The sequence below is a fragment of the Lathamus discolor genome, chromosome 19 (genome assembly GCF_037157495.1).
Source record: "Lathamus discolor isolate bLatDis1 chromosome 19, bLatDis1.hap1, whole genome shotgun sequence".
Classification (NCBI taxonomy): Eukaryota; Metazoa; Chordata; class Aves; order Psittaciformes; family Psittacidae; genus Lathamus; species Lathamus discolor.
Genome location: NC_088902.1, coordinates 717,635 through 741,433, shown reverse-complemented (window position 1 = coordinate 741,433; position 23,799 = coordinate 717,635). Strand labels below are relative to the sequence as shown.

The 23,799-nt window shown below is 56.4% G+C and overlaps 1 protein-coding gene across 2 annotated transcripts in view; it reads right to left on the bottom strand.

Annotated features, from left to right (window-relative positions):
• CDK18 (cyclin dependent kinase 18) overlaps nt 1-22,975 on the bottom strand; it is a 32,131-nt gene extending 9,156 nt beyond the window's left edge. The window contains exons 1-4 of one of the 2 annotated variants that reach the window (XM_065698229.1): nt 22,325-22,975; nt 5,946-6,100; nt 693-838; nt 41-166 (exon numbers count right to left, since the gene is read on the bottom strand). In XM_065698229.1, coding sequence (XP_065554301.1) covers nt 41-166; nt 693-838; nt 5,946-6,069 — 396 coding nt within the window. In that variant the 5' untranslated portion in view covers nt 6,070-6,100; nt 22,325-22,975. The remainder of the gene's footprint in view (nt 1-40; nt 167-692; nt 839-5,945; nt 6,101-22,324) is intronic. The other variant, XM_065698231.1, reaches the window with a different exon arrangement.
• Between the last annotated feature and the right edge of the window lie 824 nt (nt 22,976-23,799).

The window sequence follows — 23,799 nt, the reverse complement described above, 5'->3', positions numbered from 1 at the left end:
ACCTGGGACGCTGTGCCCAGCACCGCACGGGGACACTTACGAGGGAAGCCCGCCGGGACATCCTGCTGAGGGGCTTGGGGAACTCCGGGCTCTCCATCTGCAGCTTCTGCAGGAACTCGGGGGGCAGGCGGATGTCCATGGGCAGGGAGAGGCGCTTGCTGACATCCTGCAGGGAGGGACGGGGCAGCAGGGCATGAGTGCACCTGATGACAGGCCAAGGATGCTTTTCCCTGTGAGGGTGCTGAGGCGCTGGCACAGGGTGCCCAGAGAAGCTGTGGCTGCCCCATCCCTGGCAGTGCTCAAGGCCAGGTTGGACACAGGGGCTTGGAGCAAGCTGCTCCAGTGGAAGGGGTCCCTGCCCGGGGCAGGGGTTGGAGCTGGAGGAGCTTTAAGGTCCCTTCCCACCCAAACCATGTAGTGATGCAGGAAGAAATGCTCTCTAAACAGAGCTGGTCTTAGCAATGGGGGCAGCATCTGTGGGACCCTCAGACAAAGGAAAAGGGGAAGGGGAGGTGTGCGCAGGGATGTGCCCTGGGCTTTGTCAGGTACCACGGGAGTCATGCCCAGTGCATCCAAGAGGACGTCAGGGCTCAGGTCCCCACAGGTCAAACCCCATCTCCCAGCCAGCAGGTAGGTGACAACCAGCACCCGCCGCATCCTTCCTGCCCGCCCCATCCCGCAGCAGAACCTGCCTCCATGGAGAAGCGGCGCTGGGTGCTGTTGCGGTAGCGCACGGCCATCGGGGTCTGGCCTTCCCCCTCGGATGGGGAGATGGGGCTGGTGTCTCCTCGGAAGTCCCGGCCAAGGTGTCCCAACTGCAGGTGCCCTTGAGCCAGGTCTGGGGACAAAGAGGAAGGGGAGTGAGCAGAAGGGCCAAGGCCCAAGGCACTGCTTGGAGAAAAGAGAGAGCAGGCAGGGATGCTCTGGGGCCGTAGGAAAACCTCCTTCCTTCTCTGTATCCAGGAGGCACAGGGAATACCTGCTCCTTGCTGCAGCCTCCTGAGCATCACCACGCACACAGCTCCGCTCAGCAGCATCCCTCATGCAGCCCCTTGCAATGAGGGTCCCTCTTGGCAGACAGGGAGGCGGATAGAGACAGGAACCGCTTCGTACCCAAGGCCACGCAGATGTCCCATGTCCCAGCCCAGTGCTCAAGCCACCAGGCAGCATTGCTGCAGCATCACCCCAGGGGCGAGCGTTCATCTGAACCTCCCATTGCCTTCACTATCATCACATGAGACAAATCACGACTTGTGCTTTGGAACCCCTCCCTAGCTCTGTGCTAGCTCTGTATGAAAGCATCCCAGAAAGAGAGCCCTGCCTCGGGGGAAACACTCGAGGCTTTCCTGCCCCAACCCTGACAGCACAAAAGCCCTCTTGGAAACCAAAGCAGCTCAGAGGAACAACTCTTCCCCAGGGACCCCAGGCGTGAAGCCTCACTGAGCCCAAGAAACCCTCAAGAGAGCAAGAAATGAGGCCCAGAGCCCCTCTCCAGGCTTCTTGTGATGCCCCAGTTCGTGCCTCGGAGCCCTGCCCCTCGCCAAGCCCTCACCCTGGGCTGCACAGACGCAATCCCCTGCCCTGCCTAACGCGTGTGCTGAGGCAGCCAGGGATGAGCTCATTGCTGGAGGCTGCTTTTCACGGGGCAGTGAGCAGGGCTGGGACCTGGCTGCAGTTTGCTCAGCTGATGGATGAGAGGTGGCAGGCAAGTGACCTGGGAAGAGATGTGCTTCCATGGCACGGTCACTGCGGGACCAGGGGACCTGTGAGCTCAGGGATGCAGGGGGTCCTCCACAGACAGCCCGCACTGAAAGGATGGGATCAGCCCAAGCCACTGGGCTCGGGAGCATCTGAAACACTGCAGGAGGTGCTGGGCACGCAGGAAGGACCAAAGCACAGAGTGACCCCTTCTCCCAGGGCCGCTGCAGGACTCTGGTCCCTGTCCCTTGCTCACCATCTGTGCAGGAAGGGTTTGGAAGCTTACCCGGAATTAATCACAGGTATGAAATTAATGTGGATCAATTAAAAGTGGATCCAATCTTTTTAACTTGCTCACTTCCTAAGCAAATTATCTGGAAAAGACCCAAAGGCCACTGAAAATCCGAGTGAAGGGAGTCCAACCAATCCACTTTAACTGAGAGTTTGGGTGAATTTGTGCTGGTTCCCACATGTAAAGCCCAAAACCTTGGTCAAAGATGCAGCCTGCCCCAAAAAGTGCTAATCTGCAGCAGTGCCTCTGAACCAGCAGCCCTCCAGGTAGATCAGTGTCAGTCTCCTCATCTACAAGAGCATCGGGTGTAAAGCCAGAGGTAAAACAACACCAATACGGGATTGGGGATATTGGAATATGGGAACGACACACACGAAAGAGGTGAAGGACCAGGGGCTGGGAAAAGCACATCAAAATACACAGAGGGGCAAGGCGGGATGTGCCACTGCATCCGTGTTGTCGTGAGGTGCCCATCCCGCACGGATGCTGCGGCTGGGGTCCCCTCGGACCTTGCTGGGTGCTCACAGCAGGAGATGGAAGCTGTGGGCGTGCAGAGGCGAGGAGCTGTTGGATCCTGCTCCGGCATTTCGTGTGGATTAGGGTGAGCCCCGGCACTGCAGGAATGAGGCTGCCGGGGATACCAAAGCGAGCCGAAGGGAGGCCGCAGACACAGCGGCTGCCTCCGCCAGCTCCTGCCTTCCCTTATGAATACCCTGAACCACTGCCTCTGCCAACACAAGCTTTGATCTCCCAAGGAAAGGGGCCAGAACCCTCCCCTGCTTGTCCGACTTACAGCTTCTGAGCACCCTGCTGAGCTGCGCTCGGACCTGGGATCATCCATCCTCCTCCCTCCCCGTCAGCACCGCTGCCCTGCCGCCTTGCTCTCCGAAGGGCAGGTCTGGCTCTGATTTATGCCGCTGCAAACGGGGACTTACTCACCCTCTGCAGCCCAGAGACTGGGGCTGTATCTGCCCGGAGAAGCTGTGGCTGCCCCATCCCTGGCAGTGCTCAAGGCCAGGTTGGACACAGGGGCTTGGAGCAAGCTGCTCCAGTGGAAGGGGTCCCTGCCCGTGGCAGGGGTTGGGGCTGGAGGAGCTTTGAGGTCCCTTCCAACCCAAACCATCTGGGGTTCTGTGGTTCTGTGATTGTGTGATCTGTCCTGAGGACGGACCATGTTGGAGCTGGCTTGGGGCAAAGTCCTGCCATAGACGTGAGCTGTTGCTGAATGCCACCAGCTCTTATCAAAGCAAATGGGAGACGCCGAGATGTGACACCTCTGAAAACCTGCAATATGGGGAGGAACGTGTGAATGGGGAAGCCCAGGAGCAGAGGAAGGAGCCTCCCTCCTTCAGCCTTAGAGCGAAGCTGGAGCAGCCATGGAGAAGGCTCCCGTCTCTGAGGAGATCAGACCCAGCCCAGAGCCCAGCCTGGCTCGCTCTAACCCAGGGGCTTTCTTCCACCTCTGCCTCTGCAGCTGAGGAAAGGCTGCCCAGGGCAGGGCTGTGTGGGATGAGCCGCACTCGGCACTGTGGGGCAGCCACGGGCACCCCTCTCCTGTCTGCGCTGTCAGACTGCACCAAGGTGACATTCCCGTGACGGGATGTGTCCCGCCTGGAAGCTGTTTGCTTTTCCATTTGTTCTGCTTCTCTCAGGCCTTTTTTATCAGCCTCTGCGGATGAGGTCAGGTAGAGAGAACAGAGCAGGGCTTCCCATCACATCAGCAGCCACTGGGGCAGGTTTGTACCCAGGAGAAGGCCTTGGCCCATTGCGGGACTGAGAGCAGCTCTGCACCTACTGCTGGAGCATCTCACAGACCCACATCGCAGCCTGCTGTGGGTTGGAAGGGACCTCAGAGCTCACCCAGCCTCTGCACCACCCTCCTCCCAGGGACAGGCAGACGCTCCCAGCACCAGAGAGCAGGATCTGCAACCTTTGGGGACCTGGCAGTGCTGATAACCGGTGATTGCTGATGCTGGAGGGAAAAGACAAAGGGCATTCCCTGAGGAGCGGGATGAGGTGACGAAGGAAAACCAAGGATGTGCTGATCTCGGCTGTGATTCGCACCCTGCCTGGGCTGTTCGGGGTCATGGGCTCCCCAGGAGAGGAAAGGTCCCTGCGGGCAAGGCTCCTGCCATGCAGGCAGCCCAGGGGCACGGTCAGAGGTCCTGGGTGAGGGAGGGGAGATGTGAAGCAAAGGGGAAGAGAAGCAGCACAAGCGACGGCCGCGGCTCCGGGCTCTGCTGCCAGCTTTCTGCACCACTGAAGCAAAGTCATTTCTGCACTTTGACTTCTCCATCCAGAAAACAGAGGAGAACCCCTTCGAGAGCTAAAACCAGAGCCCTCTCCAGAGCCGGCAGCTCCCACAAGGTCCAAACCTCACCGCAAACCCAGCGAGAGAGCAATGGGCACATAACCCCCCTCCTCATCCCTTCCAGCACCACCAAAGTGATCTGTCCCCCTCCACCAGAGGATACCTCCAGTTGGAAGGGACCCATCAAGGTCATCAAGTCCAACTCCTTCAGCCTAAAGCCTCTGGCTACTCCAGGAGCAAACCGTAAGCCCAGAGCAAGGGACTGGCAGATGCTGCTTGTGCTCATTTGCCACTCAAGGGCGCAGGAAGAACCGCGACCAACAAACAGCTCGTGAAAGCAGAAGAACAGAGAAGTCTCCTCTCCAACCCCTGGGTTTGCACAGCAGAGATGAGGAGCCCAGGCTCAGCCATCCCAGAGCAGAGGCTCCCCAAGGAAGGCACCAGCAGCACTCAGCACCCGGGCCTTAGCCCTGCACCACGTTATCCCCACAGCTTCTGCACATCTAATTAAGGGCTCAAGTCTAATTATAGCCCTGACAGCTTGCTAGGGTGTGAGGGGAGGTGTGCGTGGGTCAGAGCAGGGCAGGATGAAGGGATGCTGTTCAGGGCAGCCTGGAGGGATAAAGAGGAGCATCGGGAGCTGCAGGAGTGAGGGAAGCCAGCTCTAAATGAGGTTGCCTCATCTCTCCCTTCAAGCAGGTTTGCTGGCAGAGAGACAACCGCTCCCTGCCGGTGCCAGGCACTTACATCAGGGCCTCAGCCCCTGCTTGCAGCCAAAGCGTCCAGCACTTGTGGCTGCAGGGTGAGGGGAAGAAGAGCTTGAACGTGACCCAAGTGATGCTGAGGGCACCGACACGAGTGAGCTGTTTGGGGAGGAGGCAGCAGCAGGCACATGACGTGATGGCCAGGAGCGCTCCAGCCTTGCTCCTGCAGCAGCAAACCTGCCCCTGGATGAATCGGGTCTGACTTTATCAGGTTTCCAAAGGCCTGTCAGTGCTCTGCCCGCCTGCCCATGCACAGCCACCTCGGCACAATGCGCTCCTGTCTGTGCCTCCAGCATTGCCTCTCCCTTGATGTGGCCACAGGAGACAGCAGAGCCTGCCCCAGCCTGCAGGGAGGCTGCTGTTTGCAGAAGGGATGTGCCCTGTGCAGCTGATGGAGGTGTTAACCCTAAACCTCCCTGCTCCCTGGGACCTGCACCCCAGGAGCAATGGGGTCCAGGAGCCAGGGATGGGTCCCTGGAGCATCAGGGATGGAGCCACCGATACTCCCCTGCTCTAGGTGGAGGTGTCAGCCTGGAGAGGCTCAACCACCTTCATTCTGGGCAGGCAGGAGGAGATCCCACACTTTCCCACTCTCCACCTTAACCACGGATGTGTCATTCCTCTCCATTTTGTGCAAACACCTTTCCCTCCTAATAAGGCTTTTGTTATCCAAGTATAAATCTCTCTGCAGATCAGATTTAATGACACGGTGTTATTAATCCTGCTGGATATGAGGCACACAACACAGACACGGGGGCAGTAACTTTCCACACACCCAGCGAAAGGCCTGAGGGCTGGAGTGGAGCTGCTTGCAGGCAGCACTGACCCCAGATGCTCCTGAGCAGCCGCAGCCCGGCGCCGGGGCCCGGAGGCTCCTCACCTTCATTCCTCTGGTTGTTGAGCTGGTTGAACTGCTCCGTGAACTCCGTCAGCGACTCCTCGATGGTCTCTGTCCGGGGAACCGAGAGCGAAAACCTCCGCTTGAAGTTCTTCATCTTGTTCATCGTGGCTCGCGCTGTGAGGGATGGCAGAGCCCTGCGGGGAACAGGACAGAGCAGGGTGAGAGGCTGGAGGTAGATACCGGTGGTGAGCCCAGAGCAGGGGCTGTGCACGCTCCATCACCGGTACCAATACAGGCTGCGCCTTACAGCATCCTCGGAAACTCCAGGAAACAGGGAAAACACAGGGCAGAAACAGAAGGAAAGCGGTGCAGAGTGAACAGTGATGGGCAAGTTCAATCCCCGAGAGCCACAGCAAGGGGAGATGCTTCCAGCTCTCAGGCTCCCGAATGACTCATCTTGTAGAGGCTTTAGAATGGCCTCAGCCAAGCATCCGATTAAAGCAATAAAACTCTTAAAGGAAGAACCCCCTCCTGCGGTGGCTTTGCCTTTCCCACTGTGCCTCCTGCCAGGCCTGTCTGAGCCAAAGAGCCACAGCTCTGCCCCTTCCAGTCCCAGGCCCCAGGAGGTTTGGGTCTGTCCCCCTCCCCTTCCCAATCCGAGGAGCACAGGGATGCTCCTCCACCAGCCTTCATCATCCCAATCCTCTGACCTGTCTGGCAGGGGATTTTCCACTCACACCACTGGGCTCCTTTAATGCTCCTCTCAGCCACTGGCCCAGGGGGGGATCTTAAAGGGAAAGTCACAGAATCCCAGCCTGGTTTGTGCTGGGGGGGACCTTAAAGCTCACCCAGCTCCAACCGCTGCCATGGGCAGGGACCCCTTCCACTGGAGCAGCTTGCTCCAAGCCCCTGTGTCCAACCTGGCCTTGAGCACTGCCAGGGATGGGGCAGCCACAGCTTCTCTGGGCACCCTGTGCCAGCACCTCACATCATCCCTGGGTACCAAACAAGCACCAAAAGCTACACAAGACTGGTCCTTTCCTACACACACCCTGCAGCTCGTCCTGGAGCAGGTCACCCCCTGCTCCTGGGTGCTCCTGCTACAGCTGAGCAGCCTAATTCCCTGCCTCTGCTACTCCTGGGCTTATCAGCACAAAGTGATCACATTCCAGACTGATGCGATCAGACACAGCATCCGGGAGCCGCTGCATCGCGTCGCCAGGGCAACGGGAACACTTGGCTTGACATGCCTGCATCTGAAAGCTTAAAAGATTATCTGTCAGCAATAAAACCACTCTGTTTGGGTGTCTGCCAGGCTCTGCTGTGAGGCATGGCACCCTGCTGTGGGGGCAATCCCCCGAGGATCCCGGGGACTCACCTGAATGCATCCCTCAACCATCCCCATTCATCTCCTACCTTTAATGCTGCAAAAGCCTAAAGCTGAAGGCTCAACAGCAATGCTTGTGTACCTGGAATGAGGGCTGGGGTGTCTGCCCGGGGGTGGGAAGGGAGGCTGGAGGCTGCTTTCAGTTGCAAAGTGAGGCAGGAGGATGCTAGACACATCCACTTGAGGCTTCAGACACTGCAATGTTTCCTGGGCACTACAGAAACAAAGACGCTGGCACCAGTGAACCAGGCATTAACAAAGTCTCCATGCTGGTGCTTTCCTCATGGCCAAGGGTAGAGTCTAAAGAATAAAATCCCTGATGCTCCCAGCAGGTACATGAGAGGCTCAAACAAAAGCCGATCTTTCCACATTAATGCCCAGATAAGTCCCCAGTGATTGTTCTTTCAGGAGGGAACATAAGCAAGTTTCCACCCATCTCTGCACTCTGGTAGCATCCTGAGAGGCTTTTGCCCATGTCCATAACACAGCGCAAGGACACACTCACAGCATCAAGTGCTGCAATGACCTCGCTTCAGATCCACTTGAAGGTACCAGCCTGCCTTCACCTGGAACAGGCAGAGAAGAGCGAGCTGCATGAGATCCCCTCGCCAGTCCCTCAAGATGCTTAAATCACAGCTCAGAGAGGAAGGGAGAGGCTTAGCAAAGCTGCGCACCCCTAACAGTGGGTAAAAGAGAGTATCAGGATGGATCCCAAGCCCGCTCCATGCTCATTGTCTCTTTGGGTGCATCCCTTTAACAGCTAAAGGGAGCATCCCAGCCCTCTCCCACAGTGTGGATTTCAAAGGAAGACTCGCTCGTGGCTGCCTCTTGTTCCCCCCCACATTTGGTGTAGGAAATGGAGGCATTTATTGACCTTCCAAGAGAAAGTGACACTTGCAAAGTGAAGCAGTGACATCACTTGGCTTTCCAGCCTGCGGGATCTGGAAGGGAATCGCAGCAAGCCCTCAACAGCAGTCATCCAGGATGGAAGAAGCTGGCTGCTTAACAACATGCAGGAACACGACGTTGCATGGAAGGACACGAAGGGAAGAAGCAGTCTGAAGTGGCAACAGGGAATTTAGGCAAAAATGAAATCACTCCGGTTGGGATTCGGCCAAGGCCCAGGGATTAAAGCCAGGGTGTGAATGATCTGCACTTGCTGTAATACAGTCAGAGAGTAAATACTTGGCTGAAACATTTCAAAGAGCCCAGAGCTGAATCCCATCAGGAAAACCCATCACATGCCCAAGACAAGACGTTAACGATTCCTTAAACACCGCGTTTGAAGCTGTAGCTGCTGCACCGGCAATAACCACATTCCCTGTTTCACAGTGAACCATTCCCAGAGGCATTCGGGCCGGGACTACCCACATGAATCTCTCTTGCATTTGTACAGCCAACCCCGCTGCTCTCTGCTGTGGAATTCTAGAGGCAGGTATTTTAGGCTCAAACCATCACCAGTGTCTGAAGCTGCCCCTTTCTCCCTCAGCACATTGCAGGGGCTCGGAAAGGCTTTCAGGCAGTAACCACTTTATTGCTTTATCACAGAGGATAAGTGGCTCCATTTGTTTCCTTCCCATTATAAGAGACTCCTGCCCCCATTTCCCAGCTGAAAGGGTGGGAGGCTTGGAGGGCCTGGGATGCTTGTTTTAAACCGAGAGGTTCGCAGTTGTGTTTACAAGGCAAAATGAACAGCCCTATTCAGCAGCTGCAGCTCCCGCTCCCGGCTACGAGGCAGCACGGACTCACTCCTGCGAGCCGCACGGAAAGGATGGATCCTGCTCAGGGAGCCCTGTTTGCTCTGCAAACACAGCCCTTGAGCATCGCTGCATGTGGCTACGGGGCTACATAAACAAGGAGTCACAGCTCCAGTTCAGCCATGCCCATGCTCACATCGCAAGGCTGGAGACCCCCTAAAGGGCTACAGGAAACCCAGAGAGGGGCTTTGGACAAGGGCCTGCAGGGACAGGCCAAGGGGAATGGCTTGAACCTGCCAGAGGGGAGACTGAGATGAGCTCTTAGGCAGAAGCTCTTCCCTGTGAGGGTGCTGAGGCGCTGGCACAGGGTGCCCAGAGAAGCAGTGGCTGCCCCATCCATGGAGCACCCTCCTGTGCAAACCCCGGCTCCTCCAATGCCCCAAATTGCCCCAACAGGGCCAGAGCCGTGTGCTGGGGATGGGCACTGAGGGGATGGGGAGAGGTCTGAGGCCGTTCTGGGAAGCCAGAGGGAATTCCAGCACTCCGGGGATGACTCTCACATAGACCAGGGGCCAGGCAGCAGCTGGGAATCCCGGCAGGGCAAGGGCAGGAGGGCAGGGAAGGATGTGAGCCCCTGGCCACCAAGTGACCGCCTCCGCGGCCGCTCAGCTGTCGGGATGGAATCCTCCCTGGGTACCAGGCTCCCAGCTGGTCCCTGCCCAGCACAGATGCTGCAAAGCGCAGTGTGAGCGCTCGGGGTAGGTTGGTTCCCATTGGCAGAGATGCAGCAAGGAGCAGCAGGGCCCTGCAGGGCAGGGGTCACATCCTGCGCAGGCTCGGGGATGGGCAGGGATGTGCCCATCACACAGAAGTCGGCAGCAATTACTCTCGGCAGAAGGTGAGGGATGGGGGCAGAGCCAGGCCAGCTCTCTCCTCCCTCCACATCCGCACATTAGGCTCAGCTCTGAGCCCGACATCTCCCTCCTATCAGCGAGCAAAGCTCCTGCCAGGAGGTCAGGATCCTGCAGGAAGTGAGGGCTGTCAGTTCCTACTAACGTACAGGAGCCCTGCAGCAAACACCAAGACCTCAGGGCAGGGACTGCACTGGGCAGGAGCCCGGCTTCCCCTCTGGCTCCAGCATCCCTTGGTTTTCCCAGCTATAAATCAGGGATGATGACACGTCCTTCCTCCCCTCCACCTTGTTGGTGCATCCCTCAGCTGGGAGACCTGGTCCATGGGCGTACAGCACCCAGCACTGCGGGGCTCCCAACCCTCACCTGCAGCATTGCAACTACCCCTTGGAAAGCTGTTAAGAGACAGTCATGGTATGGTTTGGGTTGAAGGGCTCTTGAAGCTCATCCAGTCCCAACCCCTGCTGCAGGCAGGGACACCTTCCGCTACGCCAGGTTGCTCGAAGCTTTGGAGCACATCCAGATCTCAGCCTCAAACAGCCATGAGGATCACCTGGGAATGGTGAATGCTAAGGGAAACTTCCTGCCAGGCCAGCCTTTGGAGATGTCCTAAGCTGCGCTCAATGCACGGCTGAGAGTGGGAAGGAAAGCTGCTCTGGTAGATGCACATCTCTCCTCTCCCTTGTCCCGGTGCTGACAATGAGCCCAGTAACAAGAGCGCACAAAGGAGGTTTGTTCTGCCTTTGTGTATTTTGCCTTCCTCTGTGTCCACAGCCCAGTGCGGAGCAGTCAGCAGCTCTCCCTTGGCTCTTCCCTTCCCGGCTCTTGGTGAGATCAGGGCAGCGAGGAAGGCACTAAAATGACGGTCATTATTCCAGACACTGGGCACTTATTCCTCAGCTGATGCTAACCTGGTGTCCAGGGGTTGGCTGGAAGAACAATGCACTGCTGACAGCAGCTACACCCCAGTCCTGCTGGGAGCTCAGCGCTCCCATTGCCTGCTGCACTGGGCTGCCCCGAAGGTGCTCATGTCAGTGTTCCTATGGCACATTCACCCTGTCCAGGATCCCTGAAGATGCCCGGCTCCAGCGCAGCCACCACTGCTGCTCTGCACCATTAAGGGCAGCAGCAGGAAACAGAGCTCAGCCAAAGCGCTGAGTTTGTCCCTGGAGCCCAGCACTTGGCTCCGGCACAAGACGCTCCCTTTGCTATTCCAAGTGCTATGGCAGCTATCTAGGTTATTGAGACTTGCCTTATGGTCGCTCAGGGCGTGTGTCCCACGATGGCAGCGCTGTCTGACTTGTAGGACAGAGCTAGACCATAAGGAATGCGATGCTTGGGAGCAAGGAGCTGTGCTGGGATTGGGAGGGCAGCAGCACTTTGCAGCTCAGGTTTGCTCATCAGCCTCCTGGTATTTTGCCATTCTCTTCCCCTTCCCCTTACTCACTTTCTCCTTTCATCCTTTTATCCCCCAGCGGGCACGTCCCTCGCAACAAGCGTGCCGCTGTGTGCACACCAAGCTCCAAGCACTGCAGCATCAGCACAGGTCATTCCCAGCAAAAGCCAGCCTGGTCCTTGCCTTGCCTTACAATTAACTAACACAATCCAAGCAGAGGGTCCTGAATATAGAAGCACAACCCAGAAAGTGTTCGTGGATCCTGCTGAGGACATTCCATACACACAGCCCAAGCCCTGTCATCCCTGCAGCTGGCAGCCAGCATTCCCAGCTGGCTGGGAGAGACAGAGGAGAGGGTGCCAGGTTCTGCCTGCCAACAAAAGTCATTCCCCATAGCACAAAGCCTCTTATTTTCTGTCTCCAGAGTGTTTAACCTGTGGGTGAGGCTGCCAGCACCTGCCCCTCCTTTACTGCCGGCTGGGCAGGAGGATCCACCTTATGGGAGAAGATCCCTGATACAGGAGAGACCAAGTCCCACCAAGCCTCCTCCAGCACCGTCCCGCGGGATGAAGCTGCGCAACGCTGCCATCCCCACCCTCGCAATGTAGGGTCTGCTGCTGCCTTCTTAATTGCTATTTTCATCCCTCCTTTCCCTTCTCTTTGCTTTAATTAAAGCTTTCCCTTTGTGCCCAGCCCACACAGAGCTCCCGGAGCTGCCGTGCACACCAGTGCTCATGGAAAGCCTGGATTCGCTCTCCCTGCCCTGGCCAGGAGGAGCCAGGAGACGTCTCCGTCTCTAGCAGAAGACACTGGAATGTTCCCCCGGTGACCCACGGATTTATTCCTCTTTCTGGCACAGGAGAACAAGGCCGGAAGGAGGCAGCTTTGCCCAGGGCCGTGATCACGGCTCTGCTGGCATCGCGCTGCCCCGGCTGCACAGGGACAGCTGAGCAGGGGCATGACACAGCCCCGCTGCCCGGGGCCCCTTTCCAAAAGCATTCCTCAGGAGGGTATTTAAAGAAGCAGCAACGCCATCCTGCGCAGCCCAGAGCCACGCGGAACGTGCCACATGCAGCTACCTCTGCTGCAAAGAAAAGGAGCTCCCGAGGAAAAGGTGAAGAAACGAAAGGCAGGTCCTTGGGAAGAGGCTTCTGAAAGGGACCCTGGTGCCAAAGGATCCCGACAGCCCTCACGTTCTCGGAGGAAAGGAAACAGCTTTAATTTAAAGAGAAGCACAGCACTGATAGGAAGCAGCAGCACCACGGGCACTCAAAGCTCAGTACTTGGCCACATGTTTTCTAGGAGACCAGAAGGAGTCCAGGCTTGCCTTGCTCTACCCCGATCTATAGATCCATGGATTTCTGTGCTATCCAGCCCTGGCAATGGGCGGAGGAGCTGGGGAGTCTGTACAAGCAGCTCCACAGGGAATGAATGCTCCTTCCCCCTCCAGGAAGTTCCCAGCTCTGATCCAGCAGCTCCTTGGAGCTGATGCTGCCACTAAACCAGCCCCAAAGAGCCCTCAGACAGCAATAGGAAAGCGGACCTCCTCCTGCCCCCTCCAGCAGCTGGGTCCCCCCAGGGCGATGCTCTGGAGCAGAGGTACCACTGCCTGGCATCAGGCACATAAACCCCTTTGCAGCAGGGTTTTGGATCTGTTTAAGGCTCTGCAGCAGTCACGTGGCAGCAAGGCAAACACTGCGGGTCCCCTGCCCTGCCAAGGGCTGCACTCAGCTCCTATTTAACCATAAACCAGTTGTGCAGCCGCCCTCGGAGGGCTCCGCGCACGTGTGCGGATGCGATCCTCCCACAGATGCTGCCACACAGGTAGGGAGCGCGAGGAGCCAACGCTCGAGGGACCACAGGATGTCAAAGCACAGCACAAGCTGTAATTGCTTTTGGCACCCCTGTCTCCCCATCATGATAATGCTGAAATAGCTTTTACCCAGACCCTTCCTTATCACAATTACCGCAGTTCCTGCGCTGAGAGGGGTGAGATGCTCTGCAGGCATCCTGGTGATCTCCCTGGCTTGGCTTTGCTTCCCAGACCCAGGGCCCACGCCTCACCCTCAAGGGATTGCTCTGGTCCTTGCTGCAGGCAGGGATGAGGGAGTTCTGCTCTATTAAGCTGCTCTCAAGGCTGGAGGAAGGCAGATTTCCTGAGCCAAGAGGCGGCTGCCAGGGATCCCGGTGCGATAACAGCGCTGTTTTGAGGTGGGGAACCTGGCAAGAGCTCTGTGTTGCTGCCTGGATGCCAGGCTTTGAGGCACCCTTGTACCAGCACAAACAGCCTCCAGGGATGGTTCTCCCTTGCCCCTGGCTCCTGCACATGCACGACCTCAAAAGCCACCAGCTTTGCCTGCCCTGGGGGGATGCACGACTGCTGCAAACCCTTAAAGCTGCTCCAGTGCAGAAGGATTCCACTTGCTCCCCTGTCCCTGTGCTCCCCATCTCAACGTTCAGGTTTTGATCCATAAACTGAAGGGAGCCAAGTGTCCCTGCCATTCCTCCTCTGGCTTCTCAGATCTCAGCACTGATACCGTAACACTGCTCTCCTTCTTTCCGCACAGGAAGCAAAGAGCCAGGGGCTCAGCAACAGAGCGAAAAACTGAGATTATCTGGGCCACATGCAGGGAAGAAATCACGCAAAAACAAACCAGAAGGGATTTTCACAGCAGCAAATGTCTCGCGGAACAACTACTGAAAGCAAATGATCCTCAAATAGTCCTGCTCCACTTAGGATCTGACTAGCACAAGCAGTGTTAAATGAGAGGCTCCCCTAGATGTAGGGAAGCTCCTGAGGGTTGCCAACCAGCTTGGACATGTGCCCACAGGGCAAAAAGCTTCTCAGTAACTGTCTCAGCTTCCTCAAAGAGCTGGGAGAGCAGAAAGATGGGAGCCGGGTGTGAGATGCTCCTCATCCTGATGTCCATCTGATGATGGGCAGCGCAGGGCAGGATGCGCCTGCAGATCAGCCTGTCCTGCTATGGCACCCTCCGCCATCCTTCTGCACCGCCTGCAGGCACCCACATCCCTGACACCCTCAGCCTGAGCACCACCACGGCTCTGACACCTTCGCATTGCACCAACCGTGGCCATGTCTGGACAGCAAAGAGGGAGAGCTCGGGCGAAACACGTCCAAACAGACGCAGCACACCCGGGCGCCTGCAAACCTCTGCTCACCTCCGCACGGAGGGCACCGCTTCCTGCGGCCCCGGGACCTCGGCAAGCGCACGCAGCTTAGAGAAACCTTGTTAAACTGTAAATGACATCTGCCCCACGCAGCCAAACCAAGCCCCAGGTCGCTGCTCCGTGGCCTGGAGGTTGCACTGTCCGCCCTGGGAACGGCAGCCAAAGCGAGCGGATTTGCTGGGGTTTCAAAGAACGGGTTTGTTATAGAGGTAGATGCGGTTTTAAGCTCGTTTTTCCGCTTCACTGTTCACTCCCAACCCCCTTGATAAACTGCACAGAGCAGAATCCCCCGCACAGCTCTGGTGTCCTTGACAAGCCTGATGGGTCCCTGCACAAGCCTTGGCAACTGGGGGAGCTAACAGAGCCCGGCAGGAGATAAACAGAGTGAAAGGGAGCGAGAGAGAGCAGGAAAACACATGGATGGGCTCCCTAGGCCTTGGCCGCTCTGAGGAGGAGATAGGGGCTGCGGTGCTGCATGCACTGACCCCAGCCTCAGTGCCCTGCCCTGTGTAAGACACCAGCAGCACATCTGGATCTGGTCTGAAACGGAGCCCTCATCCCCCTCCCGAAGCCAAACACGGACGTGTTTCCATGTGGTTTTCCAGGCCATGAGAGTCAAGGAGACTCAAAGCTCGGAAAGCGAGAGATGAACAGGGACTACATTAAGCAGGGCTGTTCAAAGCTCACTTGGTTGTATTCAATTCTACTCCTCTCCTGCCTCGCCAGATGATAAGCTGTGTGCTTCATAGGCAACGCTCGAGATAAGGAAGGATTATCTATCTGAGACCCAAAGAGACAGGAGATTGCGCCTGTGTTCACAGAGCAGAGCATCAGCCGAGCCCAGGTGTCCCCCTCGCAGCACCACACCGGATCCTGAGCTGGTTTAACAGTGGTGGGGTTGCTTGTACACACTGCACTTGCAGTGCTGCTATCATAGTGCAATTAGTTGCACAATTAATCATTAATAAGAAAGGATTGAAAGGGATTAGGTACTTAAACAGAACACATGCTGCTAATGGGGATGTATTAAAACATGTCTTCGCCCTCAGACGCTGTTGTGTTTTCCTCCTGCACAGAGGAAGTACCTGTTTCCATCACTGCTGGGCTCTGGGAGGAATCCCGCAGCACAACAAGCACCTCTGCGCATCCCAGCCATGGCTCTGGGGACAGGGCAGCAACACAAGGGATGGGAAAGCTCCTCCCTGCTATTGCTCTTTCTGGGGCGGCTGAGAGCTATTGCTAAAGCAGGAGGATTGTGAAGGGAGGGATGCGAAGGTGCTAACCGGGGTGTTATGGTGGCGAGAGCAGGCTGGAGACACTCTCTGCGTCTTTGGCACAAGACACAGAACAACCTCTGGGTATGACCAAAAAGAGCATTAAACCCACTCGTTCTGCCTCCTGCCGAGACTCCCAGGCAGGTAATGCTGCTTCTCTGACCCACACACTCATTTACATTGCAAATGGTGTTTGCAAATTCCTGCCTCAACCCCAGGTACCAGGAAGGCTGCCCAGAGCATCCACAGCCCTTCTGGGAGCCTCCCAGGCACGGACGTGGGGCTCAGACTATCACTCCTGTAGTTTCAGGTCCCCATATCCCCATCTCCTTTCAGCTCTTGATGCTGAGGATGGTTTGTGATGGCCCCGACAGCCCATCCTCCCCACCTCAGACCCTGTTTTCTGCCTTGAATCAAACACCAAACAGGCAGAAAACCAAACCCCTTGGCTGCTTTGAGCATCCCTTAAGGGTTTCTTGCCTCGGTCACACAAGCCTACAGTGAGACTTGGCCCTGCAGAGGCTTCCTCTGCCCTGGGCAGTGTTTCAGCCTCTAGCTCGTCCTCAAGAAAGAGAATACAGCTGATGGACTAAGGGTCTTCTGCTCCATCTGAGGAGTGACACAGGATCTGCACGGTCCCCCAGGTCCCCCAGACCCCCAGGGGTAGGCAGCTCTACCCATGGGCAACGCCTCCATCACAGCCTGTCTGCTCCTGGGCTAAACAGGGGCTTTCAGTCTCTGGAGTGGCCAAACTACCTCCTGTGGCCAGTGCCATGCTGAGGAAACACCATCTCAATGCCTTTATTGTCGAGTAGACCATGAGGGCTGCAAAGGCTCGCCCCTAGATGTGGTCTTCTTCAAGCAGGATGGGGAACGTTGGCAGACCTGCAAAGGAGGTCCTGCTCCCAACCACAGCCTGGGGTGGAGCTGCTCCCTGTTCTGGACTAACACTGGCCTTCAGTCCCCTAATTGCAAACATGAAAAGCAAACAGCACACGGAGGTATCCAGCCGCAGGCTGACCTGGTCTATCCCTTCTGAGAGCCCGACGGGCAGGGCTGGAAGTCAGCTACCGCAACATGGGCAAAACACAAAGGACAGATAAGAAAAGGCTGGGATTTGTGAGATACAGCTTGTTCCCGACTGCCAATACTTCCTGCATCCTGCGGCACAGTGATTACTGCTCTCTTAATTAGTTAATAATTACAAGCTGACCAAGCCTCGGGAGTAGCTGTAGCAGAAGGAGCAGTGCGCTTTAGGCTGAATGCAGATTTTCCTTTAGTGCTTCTCCTTTGCGCTTAAATCACTGCTCCAATTTGAGGCGCGGAGAACAGATGCTGGAAGGTTATTATGCCTACAGGAACACAGGGATGGTTCCTCACCCTTCTGTGATCACTGTTTGGTCAAGGATGGCCAAAGCATCTCACTCATAGCAACTGTACTGGCTGTGAATTCCGCTGTTATCCTCCCTAGTATGCAAAGCAGGAGTGCAGAGATGGGATGGGACTCACCTAAGGTCACAAAGCAAGTCAATGGAGATTTGGCAGTGGATCCTACCCCATTTCCTTTGGTTGGTTGTTTATGGATCTACTGGATCAGGACTGGATCCTGGATCTCACTATCAGGTCACTGGGATGCTGGTGCTGCAGAAATGAGTGGCAGTCTCTAGCTCTGTGTTATCTGGGTGACAGCAGAGAAGACACAAGCTCACATTATAAGATGTCCTACTATGCAACCAGAGAAGACTTGTGACACTCACAGCCTGAGCTGGTGACAAAAGCCCTGTGTTTGTGCTGCTGTGGGTCTCCTGCCTTCAGCAGAGCAATGCTGATTTAAACCTGGTGAGGTAAGGCAGAAAGGGGGATTTAAGCCACCACCATGGCTGGATGCAGTTGCCGGGTGAAAAGACACCATTTCAGCTGCTGTTACAGTCTTCAAACCAACCACAGTTTTCAAGTCCAAAAGAAAAAGAAAGGAACTCAAAGTGCTACTGAAGGTCCTTGTAGGTCCCTGCCTGCATCCTGGGGTATCCATCTCGGTGCATAAGCCCCAGTCTAAGAGGGTTTCCACCCGGTCATGCTCGAGAGCATAAACCTGAGCTCCAGGTGATGTTCCATGCGGGAATACAGACAGAACCCCCAACACTGATGAATTTAAATGCATGCGCATGTTCACAAGCGCAGAGTTAAGGCTCCCGTTCATAAACCTTGACATATTTAGCAGCTAAAAAAAGACGCAGCTCCAAGAGTGGGCAGTGAGACAGCAGGGGGGGGGTTTTGCAGCTGAATCTAAGTGGGATCTTGAATCCTAGCCCCTGAGGGAGCAGCATCCTGACACTTCCCAAGGTAATTCAATAGAGCCAGTAAAAAGAAAGTATTTAAATCAAAATAGAGAAGCAGCAGAAATAACCGGAACGCTTGGAATGTTTGCGCTTCCCCAAAAAAGGCACATTTTGATCTCTTCGGATGTTTCCATGTTTATGGAGAGCTCAAACAGCCTCTCCTTTTTCACTTAGCAATTCAATTAGAAGTCACCACAGCAGCACCCCATGAAACTGGTCCAACCCAGCCCCATTCCAACCCCCCGGCTGGCGAAACCTGGCTTGTTTTAAAGGATACAGCTGCGCGTTTGGGGATGGGGAAGAAAGAGAAGGAGGGGAAAGGGTTCATGTGGAGGTCTCCAGTGACAGAAACATGACAGGGGGAGCAAAAGGTGCCCAAAGGACAAACAGAGTCTCTGTCACCCTGACCACCGCAGCAACAGCTCCAATGATAGCATGGGCTCCTGCGGCTGCCAGAGGTGACAGCGCCGGGCACTGACAGCGCTGCACCAGGGATGTGCTGCCTGGATAATGTATTGGTTGTGCTATGGTTGTGCCCACTGGCCCCTGAGCTTGAGGGCTGGCTGTGCACCAATCACCCCTGCTTCAAGACGCCCCTGATTTAAATGCACAGAGGAAGCTAAAAGGGAAGCAGAATAGAGGCACGGCACAGCCTGAGCTGCTCTGAAACGGCTCCACCTGAGCTGCTCTGGGAGACCTTGTTCCCAAAAAGCAGTGAGCATCCATAGAGTCACAGAATGGTTTGGGCTGGAAAGGACCTTCAGACCACCCAGTTCCAGGTATCCCTGCAGGTCCTGCCTCCACGCTGGAGCATTCTGCCTTCAGCACGAGCGAGAATTCCAACAAGAGCTGCTCAGGTGTGCAAAGGCATGGTCAGATCCTCAGCAGAGATCCTCAGCCCAGTGGGCTGGGCTGCACTGGGGATCTGTGGCCATTTCCCAGTGGGAATGCAGCGTGCCCAGACTTAACTGCAGAAACCTGGCTTTAATTGTGGTGGCTTGGAGCTCATCCCTAAAAGAGTGAGGAAACCCAGAAGGCAAGAGAACACAGAGCTCAGGCTGCGACGGGAGCTACAGCAAGAATAGGCACATAAAAGGAGGGAGGCAAAGAAAGATCAAGACTGATGAGAGACTGCAGCGGTGCTGGCAGCACAGAGGAACCCCAGCCACCTCTGCAGCCTTGCTGGCTCTGCTCCGGGGCTGGGAAACCATCTCACAGCAGCTCCTTTTCCAGGCAAAGATAGGAGCTGAGATTGTGAGAGCAAACAAGCAGCAGATGAGCTGCAGGCAAAACGCTACCTGAAAAATACCCCCCCACCCCGTGCTTAGAAATGTAAAGAGAGCAAAAGATGCTCCCTCTGATTACAGAGCGATTCTGCAGTTAATTGTGCACCAGATTGCAATCGGGGCTTTCACATCTACATCCATCAACAGGTTGCTTTCTGCTATCAGATTGCCCTTGACAAACAGCAGAAGCAAGGGAATTCAGAGGAAAGCCAACCCAGGAGGTCAACCCTCTGCAGGGACGGAGTTTGCTGAGAGCACTTCAAGGGCCTTTGGAAAAGAGAGACCTTTCCTTGGTGTTCTACCTGGAAAGATGTAAACCAAGACCGTGCCATAAGCCAGAGCTGACCTTTGAGGCTTCCAGCCCCCTCATTGTGCAGAGCCTGGGTTGGGAGCTCTCTGAGCTCTGTAGCCAAGACACCCTGGAGAAGCTGCTTTGTGTCTGCCTCAATTTCCCGGAGCGTGGACGCAGAAGTCAGGAGGCTCTTCCCTCCTGGAAACTCTTGCTGTGCCTTGGACACGACTCCAAACACGTGGCCCAGATTCTCTGGAGCTTCTCAGAGCTCCTGGCCCAGACCTCGGGTCCGTGTGGAAGCCAGAGGAATGTCGCAGGGTTTACAAGCATCGACAAACATGCATTTCTCTCCAGGAGGGCCAGCCCAAGGGCACGGGCTCGGTGGAACCTGCAACGTGGATACCTGAATGCACACAGGACGTCCAGACAGCGCACACACAGGTTTCGGCCTCCCTAAGCGGCAGAGCACAGCACAGAGGACAGAGAGGATGGAGGTTCCTCATGCACTTGGGAGGTCAAATCCCAATGCCCTGCGCTAGCACAGGCTCCCCGCAGCACCCTGAGCAAGCCATTTTCTCTCTCCACTTTCCTGTGCGCAAAATGAAGATGCCTTCATCTATCTTGTCTGGTTTCAGTGCCAGCGACAGAAGGCAAAAGCTGTCTCCTCCTGCACCCGTGCTCTTGGCTGTCCCCAGCCCAACTGTGCTAAACCAGGCAGCACCAATGGCAATAGATGCACTGAGGTTGAAAGCAGCTCCTTTGGAAGGCTGTGGGAAGCAGCCAGCACGTTCCTTCAGCTGCATCTCAGTCACCTGTAACGGAGGAATGTGTGACACCATCACTTTGCTCTTTGTCACTGCAAGCCTGTCTGAAGGGTCCATTCAGGGGCCCACAAAGAGTGCTTGTGTAGTGAAAGGGGCCTTTACAGCACTGAGACAAGTATTTTAGTGCTTCCATGCCTATCTCTGCCAGCATCCCAAAGCTCTATAGAACTCAGGGAGCAAAGCTTGGGGAACAAAGCAAGGTCAAGTGTTAGCAGATGGGGGAACTCAGGCACAGGGATAAGCTGACGTGTCCAAGGTCTGACAGAATCCTCAGCAAGGCCAGGGACAGGGTCACACCTGCAGAGTCCTGATCTTTAGTCACAAAATCTCCCCTTTTCCAAGCAGGAGAAGAGAGGAAGAACCCCCCAGCCATTGCTGGGGAGGTTGTTCCACTACTTGTTTCGGAACTGCCCTCACTGCACATGGTACCTAAACATTAGGAAACTGTGGGTTAAAGGCCTCACACCTACACACACAAATAAAGCTTCATGGATGGGGTGAACCTGGTGTCTTCCTTCTGTTCCTCCCTCTGTTCCTTCTCTGATCAGGCTCTTGGACATATCATGCCCCATCAATGTACTTGTGCCTTCTGCAGGGAGGAAAGGATGCTCTAGACTACAAATGCACTTGGAAATATCTGCGTGCCACTACTGATGTGATCCCACTGACCCGAACTGACCAGTTAGCTCACGGCCTGGCGTTTGCATCAAGGGACTCTTTTAAGGATCATGGGAACTGGTTTTCATGACTATCCACAGATGGGGTGACCGGATTCCGCGGCAATGCCTGGTGAGACTGCACAAGACTCTGTTTGCATTTCCCACATCTCCGCTCTCTGTGTTAGCACATGCTGCCCCATTACCACTAAGGAGGAAATGAATCCCATTTCCTTGCAGGAAGAGGGTCCTGTCGGAAGGCACTTGCCCCTTCACAAATCTCATCCAGAGGCACTAACTTTTTGCCTGCTGCTTGTTCAAAGCACTTCCCCTTCAGGCTCCTTCTCCAACCCCAGCACACATCACACCATTCATTTGGTTGATGCAGAGCACCAAAAACCAACCCCAGCAGCCCCACGCTGGACCCTGACGCTTTCTTCTTTTCAGAGCCAATGCCACCATTGTGCCCACCAGCCAGCACACTCATTCCAGCTGATTTCCACAGAGCGAAGAGCCAGTGTATTAAAGCCTGACTTTACAGGAGCCAGTGCTGGCATGGCAGGGAGACCAGGCTTATCCAGGGGAGCATCTTGCTAGCGAGGAGGGGGACAGCACCCAGGGGGCAAGTTCTGCACGCCCTTGGGAACTTGTCCGAGCAACAGGCGCATTGGAGAGATGCAGCTGAGACTGACAACCACAAACCAACGCAGCACAATGAGAATGCCAAGCTGCCGGCCAGGGGCAGGACTGCAGCCCAGGAAGCCAGCGGCGGCAGGATTCCAGACTGGGCACCTACCACACTCCCCACCAGCTCCCCTGGAACCCTTCACACCGGAGGTCCCCCCCCGCAAGGTTCTTCCCAGAGGAAACCCATGCCAGGGGTTTCCACCGACCGGTGCGTGCTGAAGTCGACAGAGAGCGCAGGCTTGACCAAGGGCTTCCTAAACCGTGTTTAAGACGAAAACACGCGCAGGGCTCTCCCCCGCTACGGCACAGCCAGGTACAAACCCCTGCTGCGCTTCTCCAGAGCTGTGCCTCCAAGTTCAGCCGCCGCCTCCCCGAGCACTTTCTGCCCAAAGAGTCCCGAAGGCAGCGACATTCCCCGGCCCAGCGCTCCCCGGCCGGCGGGGCTGCGGGCAGGGATGGGCAGGGGTTACCGGCACTCACCGACCGCCGCGCAGGTCGCTCTCCCTCCTTCCTCCTTCCTGCCGCCGCCACGCCGGGTCCCGGGGAAGGGCAGGGGCGGCGCAACGGGCGCTGCGGGGCCGCTCCGGGGACGGCGGCGGGGCCGGAGCGCGGCTGGAGCGGTGCCGGTGCCGGAGCCGGAAGGGGTTGGAGCGGTGCGGGCGCGGTGCGGGACCCGGCGCTCGGCTCGGTGCGGCGCTGGCTCCTCCCCGCCGCAGCCCCGGGATGAGCTCGGCCCCGCTGTGCCCCTGCAGCCGGGCCGGGAGCGGTGCGCGCAGGAGCCGCGGCCACGCGCGCCCACAGCTCCAATCTCAGCGCCCCGCTCAGTGAGCTCCCTCCCGCAGCTCTTCCTCCTCGTCCTCGCAGCTCTGGGCACGGCAGGGAACGGGGACGTCGGGCTCCGTCACTCCGGTGGGGTTATGTATTTAGCAGCAGCTTCGCCATCCATCCCAGCGATTTGTTGTCTTATATTTAGCCAAACAGTCTCAGTCTGCCAAAAATAGAGCAGCCATGGAAAGAGGCTGACTGGAGGTGGCAACGCTGCCTGGCTGAAGCTAATTAGTTTCTTCTTTCCCCAGCTCTATGAATCCTCACCTTCCCCCTACAGAGCATCCTGTCTGCCAGGAAAGTGTTTGTAATTAGTGGGTATTATGCCTAAATCGGGGGCATGTGCAGGAGGTTTCATGGGGAGGGGAAAAGCAGAGGGATGCCCCCGGGGCACCTCGGCAAGGAAGGAACAAAATCCATCTCCACAGAGTATGGAGAGTGGGAAGCTGGAGGGCACAGAGCTGGTGAGGAAGAGGAAAGGGGGCAAAAGCTCTGCAGGAAATCCTATTGCAGGGAAGCATATAGGAGCTTCTCATGCAGGATTTTCTCTTTCCCAGATAGCTTCCACAAGGAAGGTTGTCCAGAAGACACATATTTGGGCTTCCTTAGCTCTGCTGCTGACAGAACTCCTTTTTCCCTTTTCCTCTTAGCATGTGGGAGTCTCGGTGGACTTGCTGACTCTCATTTCTTATATTGGAACCATCAAGCTTGCTGGGAGACACTTGGAAGAACAGGGAAGTGCTTCACAGATGGCATTGCCGAAGTGTAAAACCTGAGCCCCCGTGGAGGAAAGCGATGTTTTACCAGGACCCATTTTGTTTGTTCACTTCAGCCTGTCCCATGGCAACACCGAGCCCGGACTTGAAGCCCTGAGTAATGCTCGTCTGCTGTGTGACTGGGGTCAAGCGTCTGACACCAGCTCTTCAGTCAACGCCATCAGGGAGCACATGAGCGCGGACCCCGCTGAGCTCACAGGGCTCAGTGGGCTGGAACTGCCCCTGCCGAGCTCGGCCTTGAGGCACATTGCCCCGGCTGGGGCACGGTGACTGCGGCAGGGTGAGGCCCATCCTCTGTGACACAGGGCGAGGAGCTGGTTTGTGCCCTGCACCGCGGCAGGGCGCAGGGAGGAG